The sequence below is a fragment of the Thermobia domestica genome, chromosome 8 (genome assembly GCF_964235325.1).
Source record: "Thermobia domestica chromosome 8, izTheDome1.hap1.1, whole genome shotgun sequence".
Taxonomy (NCBI): Eukaryota; Metazoa; Arthropoda; class Insecta; order Zygentoma; family Lepismatidae; genus Thermobia; species Thermobia domestica.
The window spans coordinates 151,022,316-151,045,288 of NC_137461.1; the positions used below are offsets into that span (position 1 = coordinate 151,022,316).

At 33.6% G+C, this 22,973-nt stretch overlaps 1 protein-coding gene across 4 annotated transcripts in view; it reads right to left on the bottom strand.

The window, feature by feature from the left end:
* Positions 1–22,973, bottom strand: part of LOC145693286 (clavesin-2) — a 90,244-nt gene that overhangs the window by 41,129 nt on the left and 26,142 nt on the right. For all 4 annotated transcript variants that reach the window (XM_081769135.1, XM_081769136.1, XM_081769137.1 and 1 more), the window contains 2 exons: positions 4,974–5,164; positions 1,831–1,922 (listed from right to left, as the gene is read on the bottom strand). In XM_081769135.1, coding sequence (XP_081625261.1) covers positions 1,831–1,922; positions 4,974–5,127 — 246 coding nt within the window. In that variant the 5' untranslated portion in view covers positions 5,128–5,164. The remainder of the gene's footprint in view (positions 1–1,830; positions 1,923–4,973; positions 5,165–22,973) is intronic.

The following is a 22,973-nucleotide window of genomic DNA, read 5'->3' on the forward strand; positions in this document are numbered from 1 at the left end:
TTCATCACTACTACATCTCGAAGTTAGTATACCAATTCTTTCTTCAAATACCTGTTTTTAAGCCAAAACAGAAGCATTAAGTAAATCGTCAAGAAACGTGGATGACAATGTAATAAAGGAAATAATTCAATGTAACTCAAAAGTTGGAAATGTTAAAAAAAAAAAAAAAAAAAAAAAAGTTAACTACAATTTTACTCATTTTGAACATATAGATACTTCATTATCCATATTTCTCGCAAAAGTCAAAATAAGGTAAACTCCTATTAAGATGTAGATCCATTTTCACATACTGTATTTAGTTTAAATTGTGCTAATAAATTCAAAACTGTCAAGAAATTAAACTAAATTAGACTCCCTGATGTCAAAAGTTACAAAACATCATAAGTGACCAGACGACTTTCTGTTTAGGTTATGTGTAGCCAAGCCAGCGTATATACTTTTACAATATCGCTATTTCTGGCTTTCTAGACGGAAGTTCGCTACCAATGGCAGGTATGGTAAACTGTTGCACACATTTTCATGTTTCTCCTTCATGCAGAGCAGAGAAAACGTATCTTTATTTAAATGACTTTTTATTCATTTTAAAAAATAAAGTTGTTAATATAAGTGTATCAAAAGTTGGTATTCCCAACAACACTCAGAGATACATCTATTATCAGAATACTTATATTGCACAAAAATTCTTAATAAATGCTGGAAATGACCTCCTTGTTGTCCTTCACAAAGGCGAATGCGCTTACACAGCTTGGTAAACACCTTCCACAGTATGACAGGAGTGGTTTAAGCAATAGAAAGAACAATTTTTCCTTCAAGTGCTCCACATTTGATAGACTCGTTCCCAAGTTCCCATAGAAAAAGAGTCCATAGGTATAAGATTAGGAAGGTCTTACAGGACACAATTCCCTTGAGATTATTCTGTCCTTGAAAGTGGTAACCAAAAACTTCATAGTTTTTGGCACGGTAAGACAGCTTGTTTCTTTCCGTTAAAAGCATGACTAACTTGTGTCAGTTCCCAGTAAGACAATGAACTGTTCCACTATACACTAGTAAATTTGAGACGTCACTTTACTGTCGAAAAAAAAAAAAAAAATGGGTGCCTGCAATTCAGCATCTGAATCTCTTACATCACGCTTCTATTTTGTCCGATTGAAATGGAATCTCGTGGAGAATGTGTAAGATAACAGGTCCCAATATCGTATAATCTGAGAGTTCACCATTTGGTGCAAATGATATCTCTCAACCGAAGAAAAAGTTAAATCAAGACGGTTAATGTTGTAATATGGGAAATCTTTAAACCAAACACAAACCTACAGCCATTTTCCTTTATCATGTGGTTGCAGTTCTTAGACTGTATGAAATTAATAGGTATAAAAAGAATTTTGTTTCTCTGTTCTTGTCGAGCCAGACGAAAGTGTATTTTGTTGGGATACAGTTTTGTTTCCTTCCTTCCATCTTTCTAATCACTATGTGAGTTTATTTTCAACCTGGGTAGCGGTGATCGTATTGACGAAGACAATATCACCCCGTAGTAAATTTACTATATGTCTCATATTCAGGAATCATCACTTCACATTATCGCGGATAGACCAATTTTGGGATCGACCTGTAATTGCGACATAAACGATGATTTTGGAACAGAGCTTTCAATAAAGAAATATTCTGGGAACCTGCTTTAATATGGAACCAGTGTAGAAGACAAGCATAGAGAAGACATTCAAAAGAAAGGTTCGGTTGAGTTCTCATTCATTCCTTTTCTTGAGAAACATTGTCCACTACTATAAACAGTAGGCATAATTTTAGAAAACTAAACATAATTTAAATTAAACATACCTTACGAAAAGCTTCACTGAGATCTCCATTTGCGAAACACAGAAAACGCTTTAAGTAAACATAATCTGTGCCCACTTTTAATTCATTTTTGCCTGAAAGATAAAAAAAAAAAAAAAAAAAAAAAAAAAAGCAATGGATTAATTATGATTCTATAATATTATTTGTAATATTCTTTAACAGAAAAGTTAATTTACATCGAATTAGAAATTGAATTTGAAAGGTACTTTATTTCAACGAATTATGGATACGTTAAGAAGTATAACTCTTATCAACAGATATTTTTAAGTTGCTAATAGGGAAAAGATTAAGGAAAAAGCAAAATACTTATAAAATGCAAGGTACCGTTAACATATGTATAAGGTAGAAAATTATAACTTATTCTCTAATGCATGATTTTTCAACTTATGGTACACGAGCCGCTATTGGAGGTACATACGACCTCTAGTGATATTAGTAATTGATATATTTAGTGGTATGACAGTGGAAAAGCTTGAAAACCTCCGCTATAATGTGTTCAAGGTCGTTTTCTATATTATTGTTGTTGTACTGACTTTTATTTACATGCTTTTATTTGTTATTTCTATTTCATATGATACGTTGAATTTATTTCTGAAAACAATTTGTCTTTACACCGTCTTTGAATAGTTATGAAGTTGGTAGAAATTTTCTTACATTTTTCTGTAAGCTCTTATTTCATGCCTTCAAATGCTTACTAAACTACAACAATAACAACACCAACTGTTAAATGTAAAGAGAGCTATTTGAGACTAAATTGAATGGCAAAGTATTTTTTCAACAAATTCAACTTGGAAAGGTTAGAAGAATCGAGATAACCGACTGTAGCTTCTTCTGCCCTACGCAGAGCTACTTTTAATTTCACTTCGTTCGATTCCATTCCAAAGTTATTCGATTCTATTTAAATTTACATTTTGCTTTATTTTTTCTATTTCTTCCAAACCAAGGCAGTTTCAGCAACACCAATTACTGGGTGGATAATATGTCGCGAAGAATGCGCTATTGTTTGGTATATAAATTAGCCGAAAGTGGTTAAAAATAAACTGATACGAGTCGGATCAAGAAGATCGCACAATAATTTATGTAGAAGAAATTGCTCGTATAATAGGTGACACAAGAAGAATATATAAAAAGTAAATCCTTATATTAAAGTTACTGTCCAACATATAAGTCTCTCAGCACAATACTCCCATTGTAGTACAAGTTTCAAAATATTATTTTCATAGAAGCCCGTTTTTTTAAAAAATATAGACATCCACAAACATTCGATTTGACTTTGTCATCGAAATTGACACGTTGGACAATCAGGAATTTCTTCATCGAACCAAAAGATAACAGTCTGAACATCAGGAGTGTACAACACATGCTCGAGCACCTCCCATCCAAACTTCTCTAGTTTCTTACGAAGAGATGCAGTAAGTTGGGGTGTTCAGTGTGATGAAAGAGTTTAACATTGTCAACATGTTAGGGCATTTGTTATGAAGAGGGCAACGCAACTTTACCAATTACGCAATTTAACACGATCCAACATTTACAGTGACCTAGGGTGTTAGAAAATCCACAAGTGGAATCTCTTTCATATCCCAGAACACAATCGCTACGACTTTCTTCGCAGGTTGCTTCACCTAGAATTTCTTTTTTGATGGGAATATTTCCATCCCATGGATGCCCGCTTTGTTTCAAGCATGTATAGCGTACAGCGAGCCGAAGACTTGGGGGAACAACTAGTTTATTTTAATGCGGATTCACTGTACTATAGAGATTTTGCTCCCTTGCTAATCTTTATATCTGAGCACATTTATACTAATTACCGATTGAATAATTATAATTTTAACAGCGTTTGAAAAATATTTTTCTTTGTTGTTTTTGTTCATGTTACGTTTTCTTAATATAAATTGTCTTCAGTTATGTATATAATTCAAATACTTGTACTTGTACTTCCATTGCTTGATTATTTTATTATTTTCATTTAGCTATTGTAGGTATTGTCTATTTTTCTGGAAAAGTAGAGAAAATTGATGGAGTGAGCTTTGTTTGCATAATGTTTTATCGAATGCTTTAATTATTTGGTTCAAAGTTCATGACACGATATATCACTTTATAGCCTTATTAATTTCTCTTTGTAAAATTCAGAAAAGTTAGTTTACTAGAGGGAGGATTATTTTTAAATTTTCTTTATTTTAGAAATGCTTCAAAAACGACTTTAACCATGAAGTTTCTGCTATTCATTTTATATATGATATTTCATTAATATATGAAAATTTTGTCCTGAATTTTCTTGTGGCTTTCTGTCCTAATATTTTGGTGTTATCGTACACCTAATATCTAATATTATATTTACAAACGCGCAATAAAGTTAATATATGTAAGATTGACGGAACATGAAGGTTGCATGAGAAGTACGTGTGCAGTGTAGGGTTCAGGTGAACCAGGAAGAGCGATGGAGAAAAATATAAAGCTTAATCTTCGCGGGGTTGGTAACAATAATCATGATTTCATGTCATAAGGCTTTAGTCGGAGTTGAACTCCATCAAAATCAAAAAAAAGACATGACTGTTAGACTGTATTAACTTCGGATGGACTAGTTAGCTAGTTAACTATAGTAGAAGAAATAATTACTGTATGCTATTATTTATATTGCAAAATCTTTAAACAAACCCAGTATCAGTTTTCAAGAGGAATGTGCTAATCATTAATTCTTCACTAACAAAATCTGAGGCAACATATATTATAGCAGCGTCCCTTTATGATTTGGCGAAGTATTTATATATTTTTTTCAGGTGAACAAATGTTGTTATCTTTACATTTTAAAATTTTGTAATTTAAATAGTAGCATATTTCCTCCATTAAAATTAATTAATCTATGCCAAGCAAATATAGTCATGACTTTTTTTTTTTTTTTTTGGTGGGAGTCGTTGAAATTTAACTCCGACCGAGGCTATATTGGCGAAGTCACGAGATTCTTTTAGCTTCTATTTAAGAGTCGGTGAAGTACTTACGTATATATATTTCAACCCCAAAGTTATATGAGACGTGGACCTACAGCTTAATAGAACCCGAGCTGCATGAGCTCCTGCCTGAAATCAAAGCTGATTCTCACATTGTAGAATCTTATCTTAGATACTTACCTAATAGAAGTTTCCTGAGTGCTTCGATACTTTTCTTTGTTTCTAAAATCTCTTGACTGTCTTCAGAAGAGTCAGAATCTTCTTTCGATTGGTCATCTTCACTGTTATCTGCATGATATGAAATTGCTGTTATTTCTCCAATGTTGTTTGGCATTTTGAGTTTCCTTGTTTGAGTTTGAGCACTGTGAATGCTAAAAAATACCAGGAAGAAACAAAAATTTAGAATTGCGCAAATTACAATACATCACACTACAAAAAATTGTATATGTACCTTGAGTTGTTAGAGTTCATATAGTCTGTTGTGAAATAATCCTATTTTATTTCACATGAAAGAAAAATATTCTTTCTGGGTCGAAGATATTTTCCTCTCTAATTAATAAGTTACAGAGAGCATGGAAATCGACTATTATGTCTCATAGCTAGTATTTCTTCCAGGCAGGCCAACCGCGCCCGGAGCTAAGAAAAATTAAATTGCCATCGCGAATATACCAAAATAGTATCCCAGTACAGCCCCTTCACATTTTGATTTTGCCTGCTCGCAAAATTTTCTGGAAGAATGCATGCCCATAACAAAAAACTCGCAGCATTTCCTTTACCTGTGAAAGTTGTGTGCCAACACACGAATAAATTTGAAAACAAAAGTTTCTAATTTTCATTTTTTCATAAATACAAGGCAGTATTTGAATTATAGATTTTTGCCCCTTTATACTTTCATTGTTTAGAATATCTAACAAAATTGAATAAAAAAGGCACTCCAATAAGACAAACTACCTCTTCACTGCATTATGAGACTCTTACGTAAAAATAGTGCTTTGAAAATGGAATGGACAAAAGAAAACTTGAAGATAGTGTAGAGAACAGAGTATTTATACTATAATAACTTCGGAAATTGTCTCGTTTAATGGATTTTCTATTGTTATATTTGGTTACTATGTTTGTTATATTTGGTTATACTTGCAGAGAAACATATTGTGAATACGATATGTAGATATAATTTAGTTTAATAGAAAAAATTTAAAAAAATATAAAAAAAAAGAAGAAAGAAAGTTAGAAATTGAGAACATTTACTGTTTCTAGGACACACAGCAACCCATATGATAAGGTTGTGGCATTTCTGTTTCGTTAATGTAAAATATAGAACAAAGTTTAGATAGTAATTAGTGTGGTTTCAGAACAGGAGAAGTTCATTGATTTAGAAAAAGTGGTTGATAATAATGTTGACCAGTGGTTTTTGTTTCAAGCAATGTACAAGATAAGACTTGATTAAAGAGACAGAAGATTATTTTTTACCTTGTATAAAAGATAAGCAACGACTGAAATAGAAATTAATGGTAGCAAGAAAGAAGCAGAAGTAAGAAGGAGAGAGTGACAAGGTTGCGCCTTATTTGTTTAATTTGGTCATAGACAAGGCAAAGACCTTAATGAAAGAGAAAACTAAAACTAAAGGAATCAAAATATCAAAATTAATGACAAGCAAATTCAATTCATTAGACTTGTGGATGATAGAACATTAATAACAACAGAGATTGAGAAAAAGAACTAAGTCGAATGCTAAGAAGTTTAAATAATATATTACTATAGTCTAAACTAAAAATAAATAGAAAGGAGAAAATATTTATAGAGAAACAAATAAACGAAAGAAAAGGAAGAAGTTTAACGCAAGTATAGGTAATAGAAGAAGTAAAAGAGTTTTGGTTTTTATTATTGTAATTGAGAAAAAAATGTTTCTCGGAAGTCGAGAGAAGGATAGCATTAGTGAATCTCAGTGTTCAAAGTGGAAAAAAAAAGCAGAGGTGGTATGTTTTATTACAATTTCAACTCGACATACCGGCTATCTAAATGTTGAGACACAGTGAGGGTATGTTGCCTAAAAGATCGCATTTTTTATTTATATAATGACTGACAACTACCGGAGAGCTTCTCTTTAGTTACGGCCGGAGGGGGGGAAGATTTCATCCATGGCCAAAAACTTTCTGGAAAAAAATTCACGAAAATGTTCAAAAACCGAGTTTCTATATTAACAATTTCCTGTGGGAAAGCTCCCGGGTCCCCTACTCGACTGAGGGATATTTCAAATCCTCGGAAGAATCGCCCCACAGCAGACAACTCCTAAATCCACTCATGCTCAAAACATCACATTTATATATGACTTAAGACAAGAAGACACACATACATACGAAAGAAACGATTCAATACGGCACATCAAAATATAAACTAATTGAACTTCTTTGAAGACACCTCATTTTAAAAACAAAAGGTAAGAAAATGATAACAAAAATGTCGGTGCTGTCAACTTAGAAATTATTTCTACGTAAGAAATAAAATCTTCTCACTTGCAAAGCTATTCATCAAGTACTGTGTATGAAAATGGATTTATTGAAGGTATATTAGCATCCACTTTCCAGTGACTGTATGTCTTGAGCACTAAAAAATCAGAGGCGGTATGCCTTCATCACTGAAAAGCCAGAGGCGGTGTGGCATACCACCACATATTGTCTCACTTCGACCACTGTTGAAGCAAGTTTCTCAAGCCAAGAGAACGGTTTTGCTTAATCAGATTAGTGTTGAGAATAGAAAAAAAAGTCGTGTGGCATGTATTAGAATACGAATACCAGACATGAACTTTAGGAAAGAAGAAAACAGTTAAATTTAAAGACACTAAAATGTACATTTGACAGATATTTACGAAATTTATTTGATCAGCAATGAAAACTAAGTTAAAAAGACAAGAACCGAACTAACAAAGATAATTAGGAAGAGAAGAATTACACTTATTGAACCTCTAGCCTGACACAATCCATGTATCATCCTACCAAACATATTCGAAGGTAAAATTTTAAGTAAGAAATCGTAATGGCAATTGAGAATGTGCTATGTAAAAGATATGATCAATGAAATAGGATGTAATGCATATAACGATATGAAAAAGATATCTGGTAAACAAAAGTTATGACTGTGGCAACAAGGTTTTTCTTTAGTAATGAAAATTGAATGTATAATACTTTGTTGCTTGGCTTAGATATCCTATAAAGCTTTTACTGATTTCTGTTTAACAGGCTCACCTTGCACAAAAAGTGCTTTATGCTTGTCCTTGTTTATAAGCTAAGCATCATAATTTTCAATAGTTTATGATTTTTTATTCTATACTGATTATTGTGTTCCCATTGGTATTGATGGCTAGTGGTAATGCAGAACTAAAGGTATTAAAACAATGCAAAACTACGCTCAGAAATTCTAACTATCATTCTCCTTACAGATTTCTGTAATTCCTGAATTTTCTTTAAACTTCCAAGCTTTCGACTCTCCCCATGAGTCTTGGTCACGGAGGTTAAAAACAGGAAGAAAAAGAATAGAAACATCAACAAATAAAAATGGAAGAGACTTACCAAGGGAAGAGCTGTGTTGTACGGAAACATGTTGTCAAGTACGTCAGTGATCTCCGGATGAAGACTAAAACTGATTTAAATAGAATCTTTACATAATATGGCTTTTGTACAGCCTTAAAACCCGCCAAAACATTGGGAAAAAAATTAAGAGTTATTACACGGATCCCAATGAAAAATCGGGCATTTATGAAATAAAGTGCAGCTGCCAATGGAGTTATATAGAAAAAACAAAATTAAATCTAAAAAGTCCGAGCAAAGCAGCATGTTAGAGATTCAAAAGCGGAAAATCCGGTGTCAGGTTTATCGGAGCATTTAAAAGAAACGCAACACAGAGTAGAAGATTTATAAATTTTATTTGGAGGTAGAATTGAGGTAGAGAGACTGATTTTGAAAATGTATTTATTCATTTAAAAAAAAAAAAAAACGAAATTAAATTTAGAAAAGGGATGGTTGAGTGATGAATGGGAGGCGATACTTACAAAATTTTCACAGCATTGATATGACAATAATGATAACATAAGTTGGCAACTTTCAAACAAGGAACAAGAAAGGTGCACAAATTGACACGCCATATTTTAGTCTTCATCCGAAGTCCGTTCCATTTTTATTCCTTGATGTTTCTATTCTTTTACTTCCTGTTTTTAACCTCCATGACCAAGACTCCAGGTGAAAGTCGAAAGCTTGGAAGTTTAAAGAAAATTCAGGAATTACGGACATTTGTAAATAGAAAAAAGGTATTAAATTTATCAGTGTTAAATACTACATTTACAAACTAATCGTTCCGGAAATATTAAAATATTTGATCTGAATTGGGCGTGAGAGTTGCCTTTATGACAGACTTACAAGGAACATTTGTGATCCGACGCTCCCACCTGAAGCTCTCAAGTTTAGATTGGATAAAATCATTTTAAGAGATTTTTAAGTATCTACAGTAAGTGTCCTTAATTTTTTAGAAGGTAAATCCCTCCCCGATAGAAAACTCCCATATGGATATGGTCTTGATTCATTTATTTATTTATTTTTAACGAACATTTCTGGAACAAGGGATACCATTGTACAAATTATACTCTCTCAAATTTAAAGTCCATCTTTTGTAGAATCACGTAGCTGCATAACGAATTTGAAGATATAGTGGGACTAGAGATGGGATAAGCCTTACCTTTTAGATTCCATAATTGTCCAACTAGTCAGTTGTAAAACCTTATTTACCGTTATTTCCAGAATATAAGGGTCACACGGCATCTATTGTAATTATTTTCTTCCATTTTTTGCGCAAGGAATAATCATTTCTAAGAGCTTGATTATGTTTTCCTTTCACATTTTGTTCACGTTCTCTGTTTTATCTCCATCTTTTAAACTTGCAAATTGCATACATGTAGGAAGTTCTATAGAATAGCTTTCTTCATCTGTCCATTCGTCCGACTATCAGAGTTAAAATAGTAATGAATAATGAAAAGCACTTGCTTGGAATCGATTCAGCGTGCCAAGGATAGGTTCCATTTTCTCCCTTAAAACATGTTTCAAACCGGAAGTGATAGAAATAGAGCATTTCCGATGATTGCCACAGATCAAAAACGGAATGAATAAAAAGAAGTAGTTTTCTACAATGGATTCAGCATCCTAAGAATGTATTCAGTCTTCACGTTGATCTATCTACTAAAACTGGAAGTAGTAGACATCCATTTTAATTTTCGAAGAGCAAGCATGATAAATGATTGCAAGAAATGGCTTTTCGATATATGAAATCAGCGTGTCAAGAATTTGTATCATTTCGACCCTTATCCCTTTATTCAAACCGAAAGTGGTGAGAAACTATGATTCCTGGTTTCAACAGTGATCGCTACAGTGATAGAAACGCTAATAGGTAGGGAGAAGCATTTTCTTTTTTTCTTTTTCTTTTCTTTCTTTTAAATGGATTTAGTATCATAAGAGTAGATGCAACTGAAACTTCATTTCTCTCTTGTAGCCAGTAGAAATCAACTACAATTTCCAGTTTCAATATGGATCTTCAAAGAGCAAGAACAGTAAAAGATGGGGAAAAAATCAATTTTTGATATGGGTTCAGCGTCAGCGTCCCAAGATTAACTTTCATATCCATCTTTATCGATTGCAATACTGATAATCATAATTTAAAGAAAGAAAGAAAAAAAAACTGTAATAGTTAGTGAGAAGTTTGTATATATGGATTAAGTACCATGGATAGGTTACATCTCCGATTTTATTCTTCTTTATCAACCGGAAGTGATTACTTCCAGTTTCAATATTGATTTTCATTGGTCAAAAATGATGAGAAATAATAAGAAATGACCATTTTGTCATGCGGATTCACCATTCTGAGAACAGGTAAATTTTCTTATTTAAACCGAAAGTGGTAGCAATTTACGATTTTCTGTTCTGACACTAAACGACATAATGTGGAAACAGTAATAGAAAGGAATATTTGTTTAAAAAGGGTTTTGAAAAGGAATAGGCTTTTGATTTATTTGGATTCAGTATCGAATGGATATATTTGTTCTTAAACTTTATTTTGTATTGCAACCCTCATTTCCGGTTACAACGTAGTAGATTTTTTCTTGATCTGGATTCAGCACCTCAATAATAAGTTTTATTTTGATCTTTATCCCTTCTATGCAGCTTTGAAGCAGTGGCGGCCGGTGGATTGTGCTTTCGGATGTTGCAGTACGAACGATAAGAGACAGAAGATATAAAGTGGACTCATTGACTAATCAGCATAACTTTAGATGCAAATGCTATGTGACATGTTAAATTAAATAAAATTATGTTTTTAAAAGTAAAAAATGCAGAACATTTTATCCGATTAATCACCTTAATTAATTAGTAAGTTCATTATCCTCTCTTTGATTGGAGCAGATCTGCCTAATACATATTGGTTGAACTCTGGTATTCTTATTGTCAGGTCTTTTTCGATGGAAAGCATAACCAATGGTGATAACCTTTCTTGCAACATTCAATTCCTTTAAAGTGTCAATTCTTTTTCATGTAGAAAAATACTTTTCGTCTTTTGCTGACGCCATAGGTACAGTTAATATTAATTTCAGAAGCTTTGCAGATTCACTATATATTTTTTCTAGATTATTGCGAACGATTCATTCTAGCAAACTCAGTCCCTGACAGTAATCCGAATTCCTCTTCAGCGTTGACTGAAGTGAGTTCATACCAGAGATTAGTGTTATAAAAAAAATGTACATTGAACATACTTTATTCACAGTTTATCCAGGAAAATTTAAAATAAATTGAGGAAATGTATCTAGTGCAAACAACATTACTGCCATAAAACATCCTGTAAATTTAAACTGGATTTTTTTTTCGAACACTCTCCTGAATTGCACTTTGCTTGTTTTGTCTAAGCCTTAATTGCAAGTTTTTCCTCGGTTGAAAGCTGGCCAATGTTTTTTGTAAGTTATTTACAGAAGTCATAGTATACAATTCATTCAGAATTTGTAGGTTATTTACAGAATTAAAGCAAACACAATAAAATTAAATCTAATAAATAAAAACCAAAACAATGATACAAAAGAGGACTGGTAAATGAATTCCGAATGTCACATATTCATACATCAACACACACACATGTGCGTAAAAGAAAAAAACTACATTCCAAATCATCCGTCTTGGTTGTTACGCAATGCACGATGAACACAATATACTTCCACATGAGGCGAAACAACACTTACCAATGTGATATGTTCTGGAAAGGAAACCTCGAAACCCACCAAATGTAGGATCAGCATGTATACCTAATGCACGGTGTAGCACGGTAAAAGTCGAAGAACATCAAAACAAACAGCACTGCCAGTTCTACACCCAGAAATGTGTGTTGGGAAGGGTTCGATACGTCTATGCAATATATACCTTTCTTATTCTGCATCCGAAAAGACGATAAGTAATAACTGTCACCTATATTCTTAGCAAAAAAAATGATAGAACAATGTTTTTAAGAAAAGAGAGAGTTCATGATGGGGCGTAAAATAAAATATTTAGCCTACATCAATCGTTTCTCTGTTAAACAAGTATAGTTCGTTAAGAAAGTCTACAAATGTTAGTCAAGTTTCGAAATTTTTGGGAGGTCTGGACTCGGTGGACCCCCCTCGTGGCTACGCCCCTGAGCATTACAAACTAGTCCCAAAGTCAATGTGGCGTTCCCCATCATACAGTTTTATGTGGAAATTATCAAGAGTATAAAATATACTTATTTTATAAAAGAAATATGCTTATACTAGAATACTATCCACAGAGGGGGGGGGGGAGCGATTCTACATACTGACTTATTAATATTTGATTCACAAATTACTGTAGAAGAAGCCTTCATTATTAATATAAGCTAACAATTAACTTTTAAATACGGGTCTACTTTCATTTGTTTTCTCCTCTATTAGATATTTTCTTTTTTATTTTGTTATTCTGCAATCACTTTTTTTAATTGTCATTATATTGATTTGCTTCAGTATGGTCCCGTAATTTAAAAATATGAATGCATAAAAACAAATTCTATTTGTTAATTGCTAGTGAAAAAAAATTCAAAAATCTTATTTAGCGCGAAAAACCTTCTTGTTCACTGGAAACCGTGCTGTGTTGCAGAAGCACTGCAACGACCAGTCCCTTTAACTTCTGAGATAGGGGAAAGGAGACTTAACATTTGCTCCAATTGCCGCGCTGAAGGAATCTGGTCGTTGCATGCTCGCTGCAACACAATGTAAATTAGAGACTCTGTGACGGATTATTTCTCGCTTTTTAAAACGGATTAACGGAACGGACAGTTACAGAAGTAAAAAATATGTTATTTAAAGTGTATAAATGCGAGTATTAAAAAGTATTTTTTTCTGTTCTTTACTACTATTCATAATATTTTTTTCTTGAAATACTTTGGTCGTTGCGCAACGCTGCAACACTAACATTAGCCGCCACTGCTTTGAAGTAGTGGAAATCAACTCGTAAGAATTCCTATTTTAACACTGATAGCTATATTGGAAAATTAGGAACATATTCGGAGAAACAGATTCTTGGTATGGATTTAGTACCACATACCCAAAATGATAAGTTATTGCGAGAAAATGCTTTTTTGGTATGAACTCAGTGTGTCAAGAATAATTATCATATCTACATTTATACCTCTTTTCAAATCGAAAGTAGTAAAAAACTAGGATTCTGCACAGGGCCGGATTTAGCATTTTGGCGCCCCTAGGCCCAATAATTGTTTCCGCCCCCTAGTCTGGTTCAAGTTAATTTCCTAAAAACCTTTATTAAAAAATTATATCAGGCCTATATGTTAATTGCTTAAACACCACTCCACGATGCAATTTTATCATTGCAAGTTTTTTGAGGAATTTACTTGGTTCTGAGCTTAACAAAATACCGTTAATGTATTAACAAAAGATTGGTGAATAACTTTGGTTTTGGTTAATTTAGCCATTTGGGCAAATAAATAAAAAAAAACTCTTATTACATTATAAAATAGTTTTAATCTCAGAAACGCAGCTTACATGAAGTATTTTGATAACGTGACACAAAAACTGTGTTTTAAAGTAAAACTAGATATTTTGTATGTACAAATAGTAAATTGTACTAGTATAAAAAATGACATTTTTGAGATCAATGTTGTAACGAAGTTGATGCATAATGTTGAAAAATAGTTTAACTTTACCAACAATTATTTGTTTCAATGAACTTCAAAATCAGAATGCTTTATTAGCTTGATTTTATTAATCAATTCAACAAATATGTTAAGTTATGGCTATTTATTTTTATTTCTAGATATTTTTTTAAAATTTTTTTCTCTTGGCCGTGCGCCCCCTGGGAGCTTGCGCCCATAGGCCCGGGCCTATTGGGAAATCTGGCCCTGATTCTGCATAGGTAGGTACCATATCCGACTTCGTTAGTTTACTGCAACCGGAAGTAATAGAAATCTACTACCACTTCTGAATCTAATTTTGATCTCCAAAGACCGAAAATGGTCAGATCTAGTAAGAATTAACTTTTTATATACGGATTGTGTGTCCTAAGAATCTTAGTTTATTATTATAATAATAATTTTAATCTTAGTTTATTATTATTATTATTATTATTATTATTATTATTATTATTATTATTATTATTATTATTATTATTATTATTATTATTATTATTATTATTATTATCACCATCATTATTATCTACAAATAAAAACTTGTAGAAATTCCGGTTTCAATATTGGTCCCTATGAAACTTAATCCTCTTTTGCAACCGAAAGTTATAGATCTAGACCTACTACTTCTGGTGGCAATAGGGCAATTTAATTCACTCATATAACTCATATGTTGCTCTATGCAAATCAATAATGAAAGTGTAAGTTGAATATTTCTACTACTTCGGATTTTAGTAGATGCTTAAGGGTAAAGATATCTGTCCGTGGCTTTTAAATAAGTCTTTCACTGAAAACCAAAGTTTTTATATCATGTTTCTTCTTACTTTTAATAGTATAGCTATCATTTAATGTATCTAAATAAAACACATGTCAAATTAATGCAAATTTAAAAATCTTTGAAAAGTATTACAAACGTTTTTCGATTATTCTAGCCCTTTGCTTGTTATTTTGCAATTTAAATGATTGAAGAGCTGTTCGAAAAAAAAAATATTTTAAATTCAATTATTTCCCTTGTGGCTAATTTTGAATAACAATAAGTGATGTCAAATTTTTATCTCGTTATCCTAGGAGTTACAAGCATTCAAAGCCAAAACTACACTTAGCATTTATTCTCCATATTGGGTGGCCACCATTTTGAAATGCCCAAAAGTAACAAGATGGTATATGATTTTCACCTAGGATGTTCGTATGAACAAGAAATATTTATTTATTTGTAAAACGAGTTTCTCAGACCACAATCTAAGGTTCGCTTAAATTTTGGCTCTCTGCCACCAAACTGTAACGCTCGATTGATACTAGCTGTTTGCTAGCTAGAAGCAAAGCATTAGTGAATGAAACAGATAAGCAAACAAAAAAGACCGATAATCTTTTGATATTATTCATTCAATTTTTCTGTAGACAAAGTTGCAGCATGTATCTGCCAGTCTCAAGTGTTGTGAGAAACACTATGCAACACTTTAAAAGAAAAAAATTGTTTGTCCTTCAGTTGCTATTATTGATTCCTTAGTCATATTCATTAAACATTTACGAAAATGTGCATAATTCTCATGAAACTTCGCTTTTGTAAGTTTAACATCGATTTGTTTGAAAAAAGAATAACGCTATGAAATATATTAGACATTGCATTTAAATTGATTAAAAGAGTTTGGTAGTAAGTTTCTCAACATCCCTATTATAACATCAAAAGAGTAGACTATTTAAATACATAACTTGGGTACATAGATATCAGGGGCGACCTAAGAATTTTTTTAGGGGGGCCATCTCCATGGCTGTTATATTACGTTTGATATTTCTGGTATTTAATATACATGGTTTGCTATATTATGTATACATTGTCGTGAGTCAGGGGGACCCGGAACCCTCTCTGCCCCCTTCGTGTGACTATGATATATATACCTGTGTATATTTTTTGTCCTTTTCCTACATTTTCGTTGATGCGTATCATCATTTTCATGTATTAGCCCCCAGATGTAGTTCCTCATCATGTTCTTATTGTATTGTCCTTGGTAACCACTTTTGAAAGTCATAATGTCTTGGTGAAATCGGTCACCGTGTTCCTCTGTACCCATATTTTCCTTAAAACTGTCCAGATGAGAGGCAAGAATATGTAACTTAAGTGACATCCTATAACCCGTTTCGCCATAGTTTGTTACCATGTCTATAAGTTCCACATAATTTTCAGCTCTGTAATTTCCTAAGAAACACTGAACGACTGCCACACAGCTGCTATAGGCTTCTTTTTCAATCTCAGTTAGCAACTTGGAAACCTCAGTGGACTGGGTTATTATCATCACTTGCGGTCCTTCAAGCACTCCAGCCTCCATCTTAGCACGGGATAGCTGCAGAAGCATGTCTTGTAAAAACTTGAATGTGTCAGAATCTATAGCCAAAGCTTTCACAAATTGTACATATTTCTGCGTGCCTCAACTTTTCTCGTGCTGAAATTTAGTGCTATCCCTAATTTGAACCTAAGTATCCTCAACATTAGGGCTCTCAAAACCTAAAAACGAGAATATATTACACTTAAATCTGGTATTTCCCTCTCTCCTCCTGGTTCTCCTCTTTATTTTTAAAACTAAACCTCTCGATTTTCAGAAGTAGAATATTCTTTTTATTCAACGATAATCTCTTTTTCTTGTTATCGCTGCTATCAGTGTCACATTCGGGTCCTCTGGACGAGCGAACATCAATTATGCTAGACTGTCTTCTTCTATCTACTAAAACGTGATAATTTGATTATGTGTTCTCCTATCTGGTAAGGTCCATGTGTATTTATAAACGTCGCGATGCAAGAATTTTGTACTATTCACGATAAGAGTTTTGAATGTTCCCAGGTTCACGAAACTAACACCGTCGTCATTACTTTCCTTATGCAAACTTTCTTTCCCTATAACCGATTTGAAAACATCCTGTCGCCTTACCTTCGCATTGAAATCCTCTAATGGAATTTTCATATGGTATCGCGGGACTTAGTCGAATACCCATGATACTTCTTCTTAAAAAGTATCTTTATATCGTCATCCTTATCTTCTGTTGGGGCACATACATTTAAAACAATAGTATCACACCACCGACCCCTAAGAGTAGGGGTCTAATAAAATAAAGTCTATCATTAACAAGTTCAACCCGTTTAATTGCTGATATTAAAAGAATCGAAATTAAAATGCTATTTGTGTGGTCACGTACAGAATAAAATTACAAAAGTTTACAATAGAAATGAATGCTGTCACCCATTTTCAACATTTTTAAAAGTATATAGTTTGTAATGTATTGAAATGTCATTTCTTATCGATACTATGAAATGTTACAAATAGTTGTATTGCAAATTTCCGTAACTGTTCTCAAGTGGATTTGTGTACAACTCAGGGGCGTATCCAGGAGGACGAGGACGATCGCCCCGCCAGAAGATAAAATTTTCTTATTTTAAATATAAATAAACCCATTTCAGAGTTTGGAGCTCTTAAAAGTAGCTCTAAGTAGCAGTATTACAACCCACCGCCCCCCAAGAAGTCCGTCCTGGATCCGCCCCTGGTACAACCAAAGGTAGTTTTGCAGTGGCGTATTTACGATTTTGTTTCGGGAGGGGCTTTGTTAATTTTCGGGGGGGCTTTGCCTGGAAATGTGAAAATTCTGCAAGATATTTCATTTACTTTACTATACTAAGTAAGATTTCCCGAAGCCACCCCCCTAAATACGCCACTGTAGTTTTGTCAAGTTTAACAAAAAGTCCAAAATACGCCTCTTGAAAACAGCTCTTATTTGTAAAAGAATACGTAATAAATGATTTTGGCTGTTGCAATGGTCTGCCCAAGCAGCTTAATAAAAATATAGTGTAGTATAACAATAGCTGCTGCTTTTCTTATAAGTGAAAAAAAAGGAGGAAAAGCTTGGTGTGGTGAGTGTAGGGGGGCGCTGAATTCTACTTCGCCCCGGGCGCCGAGATCTTTACCTACGGCTCGGAGTATTGCACGCCTGTCTGGATAGGTGACGAGTCGCAAGTGACCTCTTATTGTAGCTATTTCAAATTGAGCTCACCTGCTTGCCTATGTTGACTAGAAATCCTATGTTACGTATGTGAACAGATGGTGTTAAATATTTCTTAGTATGCAAATATAAGTGATCATATTTCTATAATTCCTGTGTATATCAAAACGTGAAAATTTTTAAATGCACTTAAATAATGTTATTGTTTTTAAAGTTCATTAAACATGAAAAAAAAAAAAAAAAAAGAGACCCAGTTGTAATTACTATTTCCTCTTTTTCAGTACCTAATAGCTACATTTTTACTTATAGCTCAACAGATGGCGCCACAGTTTAAAACAAAACAAAATGCAACTCTTCTATCTCGTTTCGTACACTTTAGAAAAATTTCTGTAATAATGTCTTAAAATTTATTCATTTCTTCCCACTTCTTTAGTTGCACCTGAAAAAATTAACTTTGTTATGTATGGTAAAATATATAAGCACGGATCGCACGGTAAGTTTATTTATCTCTCAAGTATTTGTTGCAGATCCCTTGCGACTTGAGCCAACACATGTTAATACATACTGGTGAAAAATGAATGTTTTTGGAGAGGTGCACATTAGGTAGCGCCTTGTGAAATAAACTAATATATTCTCTTTTATGAATATTAATTTCTTGCTTGTTCTGGTAGAATATATGCATTAGTAATTAGTATGGTTTCCGTGTGTTGGCGAGTTTAAGCTCGTCGATTTTAGAGTAATACAAATCTTTCGCATACATTTTTCGATAATTCATGATTTGTCTGCATTTCGAATGTGGTCTATGATATTAGTAACTGACCAATAGCCCTTTCGCAACGTGTCACGTGAACATCTTTTTCCGTTACTTCCACGGGCGTCTCTGGCAGGGGGATGAGGGGGACGCGTCCCCCAATATTTTGAAGTACGAAATGTTCAATATTTTATTCTAATTTAATTTATTTACTAATGACAGAATAACATATAAATAATAATATTTATTTGGAATATAATATTCAGACTGTGAAACGATTATAACGGAGTTCTTGATATGTCTCAGGGGGTCCGTGAAGATAAAATGAAAGGTAACAAACTAAATCGAAGATAATACATAAGTTGCTCTAGGTTACAGTGTTGGTTGAATATTATTAGTATTAGATGACAGAGTAGTAATTTATTATGTATGACACGATCATGTTTCTGTATACGAAAACTTATATCGTATTTAAGTCAATATTTCTTGGAAGGAGGTTCAAAGCTCCAATCGTAGTCTCAAAGGGGACCGTAACTAAAAGAAGGTTAAGAATCATTCGGTTATAACATAATGTCAATGTAGGCCTAATATTTTTATCCTCCTTCATTAGTCGTATAATAGTCCTTCAGGTTTGGAAGCTCATGAATCCAATGCAATGAGCTCATGAGTTAGGTGTCTTGTTTTCTCAATCAGTTATAGCACGACGCAATTTTGTTGCTGTACTTGAATTTAATCTGAAGGTCCAATAGGCAGTGTCACTAGAATAAAACTACTTTGTCCTACCTGACGGTTATAAAAGATGGGGTGACCAGATTCGAGAATTTCTAGATAAGTAAGATACTAGAAACTGCATGATATTTCTGAAAGCAACAAACAGCTTATATTAAGAGCTCCAGGTCTTCTAGCCCATTTCGAAACTGGCATAACGCTGTTGAGTCTATTACTTGGACAGAAAATAATTGGCATGCTGGAACTTCTGGATAAGTCACTCCAAGGTCGGAAACAAACTATAATAGGCTTGATTAACGGTATTGAAATTGTTTCAGGAAATATTCAGAACTTACACAACGAACAATGTTTTGACAAATGCAAGAAGCTAATGAGAAAGTAGGAAAATATAAATTAATTGGAACCCCTTACCATTGTCACGAATGAAAGAGTATCAAGGAAGTACACAAGGCCATTAGATGCATATGCCGGTCAATGCTTATTATAGGAAAAAAATATTATACCATCATTAATGCAGCTGTGAAAGACCTAGAACCAAGATTTACTCAGTCGGATTTCCTGCGTCTTCGACAACTAGAAGATACACTGTTATCAGGTGTGGTTGACATACTGGAAAATTATCCGGAAACACAGTAGATGTAGCGTCCTTTTCTCTTGAGATGAAACATGTTTCTGCAGAAGACTTGTGTTGTCATTTATGCTTGCAAAGTACTACGAGAAATGGAACTAGAAGTTCGAGCTATGTTTAAAAACGTTGAAAACTTATTGTATATTTTGATTGTGCTGCCAGTTTCTTCATGTGAAGCTGAATGGACCTTTAGCTTTATTCTAAGACTAGAACCACAATGACACAGGAGAGATTGAATCATGTTATCATCTATCCCCACACCATTATTTACTGGACCTTTTTAACCTAGACGAGTTAACAGACAGATTTATTGCTAGTAGTGACCGCCGCACGACGATCTTTGGTCCATCATCATCATCATAGGTATTCTGCCTTTATTGGCAGGTCACTTGCTGCAGCTGAGAAGCTTCCATGCTCCACGGTCCTCCGCTAACTTCTTCGTCTTCGCCTATGATCTTTCTGTTTTCATATCATCCATTAATTGTAGTCTCTTTCGGCCCCTCCCTCTCTTTCCCGCCACCATACCCTCTAGGACAGCGTTTCCCAACCGGTGTGCCGCGGCACACTGGTGTGCCGCGAATGGACCGCTGGTGTGCCGCGAGGAAATCGAAACAAAATCATTAATTCTATAGCAACCAAATTGCAAGACAGGGAAAAATGTATATTTTTTTATTTCACATTACTATGAATTTCTACCATGGAAAAAATTATTGTAATTGCAATATATTTTTCTACATCTATTACTGTGTAGCAGACAGTATTTCGGCTCGTACACATTTCCACAGTTAGCTGCTTCAATTGAGAGTCATACTAACACCGAGAAATGGAAGCACTTGTACGGTACGCGTCAAGTGATCGTTCGTAGAACACTCATTCGCACGTGAATGACAGAACAACACTTTGTTCAACAAGTGTGTTTTGACTTCGACGCATCGCAAGCTGTGCGATTGCAATAATATGCACCGGGTTTGGTTAAAACAGCAAAGTTAAAAGCACAAGACATTTGTTTGTTCGTTCGTTATTTAGTGATCTTCGTTCTTAATGAAAGGTAGGATACAGTTTTCGAAAAATAAAGCGTAGTTTTAACAATCTGAGTCCTATATTTCATTGCAATTGGTTTCTGTTAAAATTAGAATAAAAAATAAGCATAATGAATTAGGATAGGGGAAAACCAGTGATTAAACTTCCATGTCTGTGAGGAGATCAGTAATCACAGAAATAATTTGCCATGGTATTTTATATTTACAAATAATAATAATAATAATAATAATAATAATAATAATAATAATAATAATAATAATAATAATAATAATAATAATAATAATAATAATAATAATGAGTGTGCCGCGACAATTCAAGTTACACCCATAGTGTGCCGCAAGTTGAAAAAGGTTGGGAAACGCTGCTCTAGGACGTCCCTCATAATACAATCTCTTCTTAGGCAATGTCCCAACCAGTTTCTCTTCCTCTTCCTAATAATATCTAAAAGTGTTCTTTTCTCACCCACCATTTCTAACACTCTCTCATTCGTTTTCCGCTCGACCCAATCACCATTAAAAAATAGGTAACTAAAGTACATTAAGATGATTTTGTATTCCTTACGTCATTGTATGTGTGAATTTGCTTTTTCGTGTTGAATACTTTTTTTTTTTTTTAATTTTATTGTTCAATATATTATTGAATAGCTGCGAGATAATTTAATTTTGTTCAGTCTATCACGAACATCTGTTTAATAAATAAATAAATAAAAATTGACGTGAAATAATTTAAAATTCCGCTGAGGTACGAGCATTTAAATCACCTCCTTTGATGCCTCCCCCCAAATTTTACATGCCAGAGATGCCAGTGGTTACTTCTATATGTAAGTGTGTAACCTTCCGGTTTCCCCTCCCCTTAGGGTAACCATACGACTTTCAGTGAATACGGGGCAGGTTTCTTCATTTTAAAAATCATGAGAAATAAGGAACAGTAAGTGTGTAAAATAGTTCCTGTTTACCTTAGCAACACTTAAATGACCTAATACATTTATATTGTAATATAACATAATATATAAGCTAACATAGATTTCATTGTTGCAACATTAAGGAAATTTTTTCACTTGTCTATGTTATTCGTGATTAAATAAACACGCTGGACAAGAGTGGATGTACCAAGCAGGCACAACACCATTCCTACTGCTTTCAATAGAATATCAAACTTTATATTTTCTTCTCCAAATTTACCAAAAATTTGTACAATGAGAAAATGTACTGGGTTTGTTATTTATAGGGTTGCCATATACAGAAATGTCCGTATTTCGTACGGATTATTTGTATTTTGGGGTCCTTGTCCGTATCGTACAAAGCATAAAATAGGATAATGTCCGTATTTGACAGTTTTTGGGGCTGCAATGAAATTGCGCACACCTTTCCGGTTTTATCAGTTTTATCTGATAAGCAGTTGACAAGCTGTCATAATGTACAGGATTGCGCTAAAAAAAATAAACAATGTTGTCAAATGGAACGTTTACATATGTTCCTTATGATTTTCATCAGCTGTATACTATTCACACGTACAAAAATGAATTTTATTTGCCTCTATGTTATGCGTTTTTGACAGGGAAAAACAAGCTAACTTACAAAGCAATGTGGGAAATGATAAGAAGTATAGAACCTGGAATAAATTTGAAATCGATCCATGTAGACTTTGAAACTGCAGCTCACGAAGCTATCAGGGAGGTATTTTCAGAATGTAACATCATTGAATATCAATTCCATTTGGGTCAGTCTTAGTGAAGAAAGGTTTAGGGCAAGATTAAGCTTCAAGTTCCTACCTTAAGAACGAGGCTAGCAAACACTGATTTCTTTTCCTGTCAGGAAGCTAGGACGAATGTATTGATGAA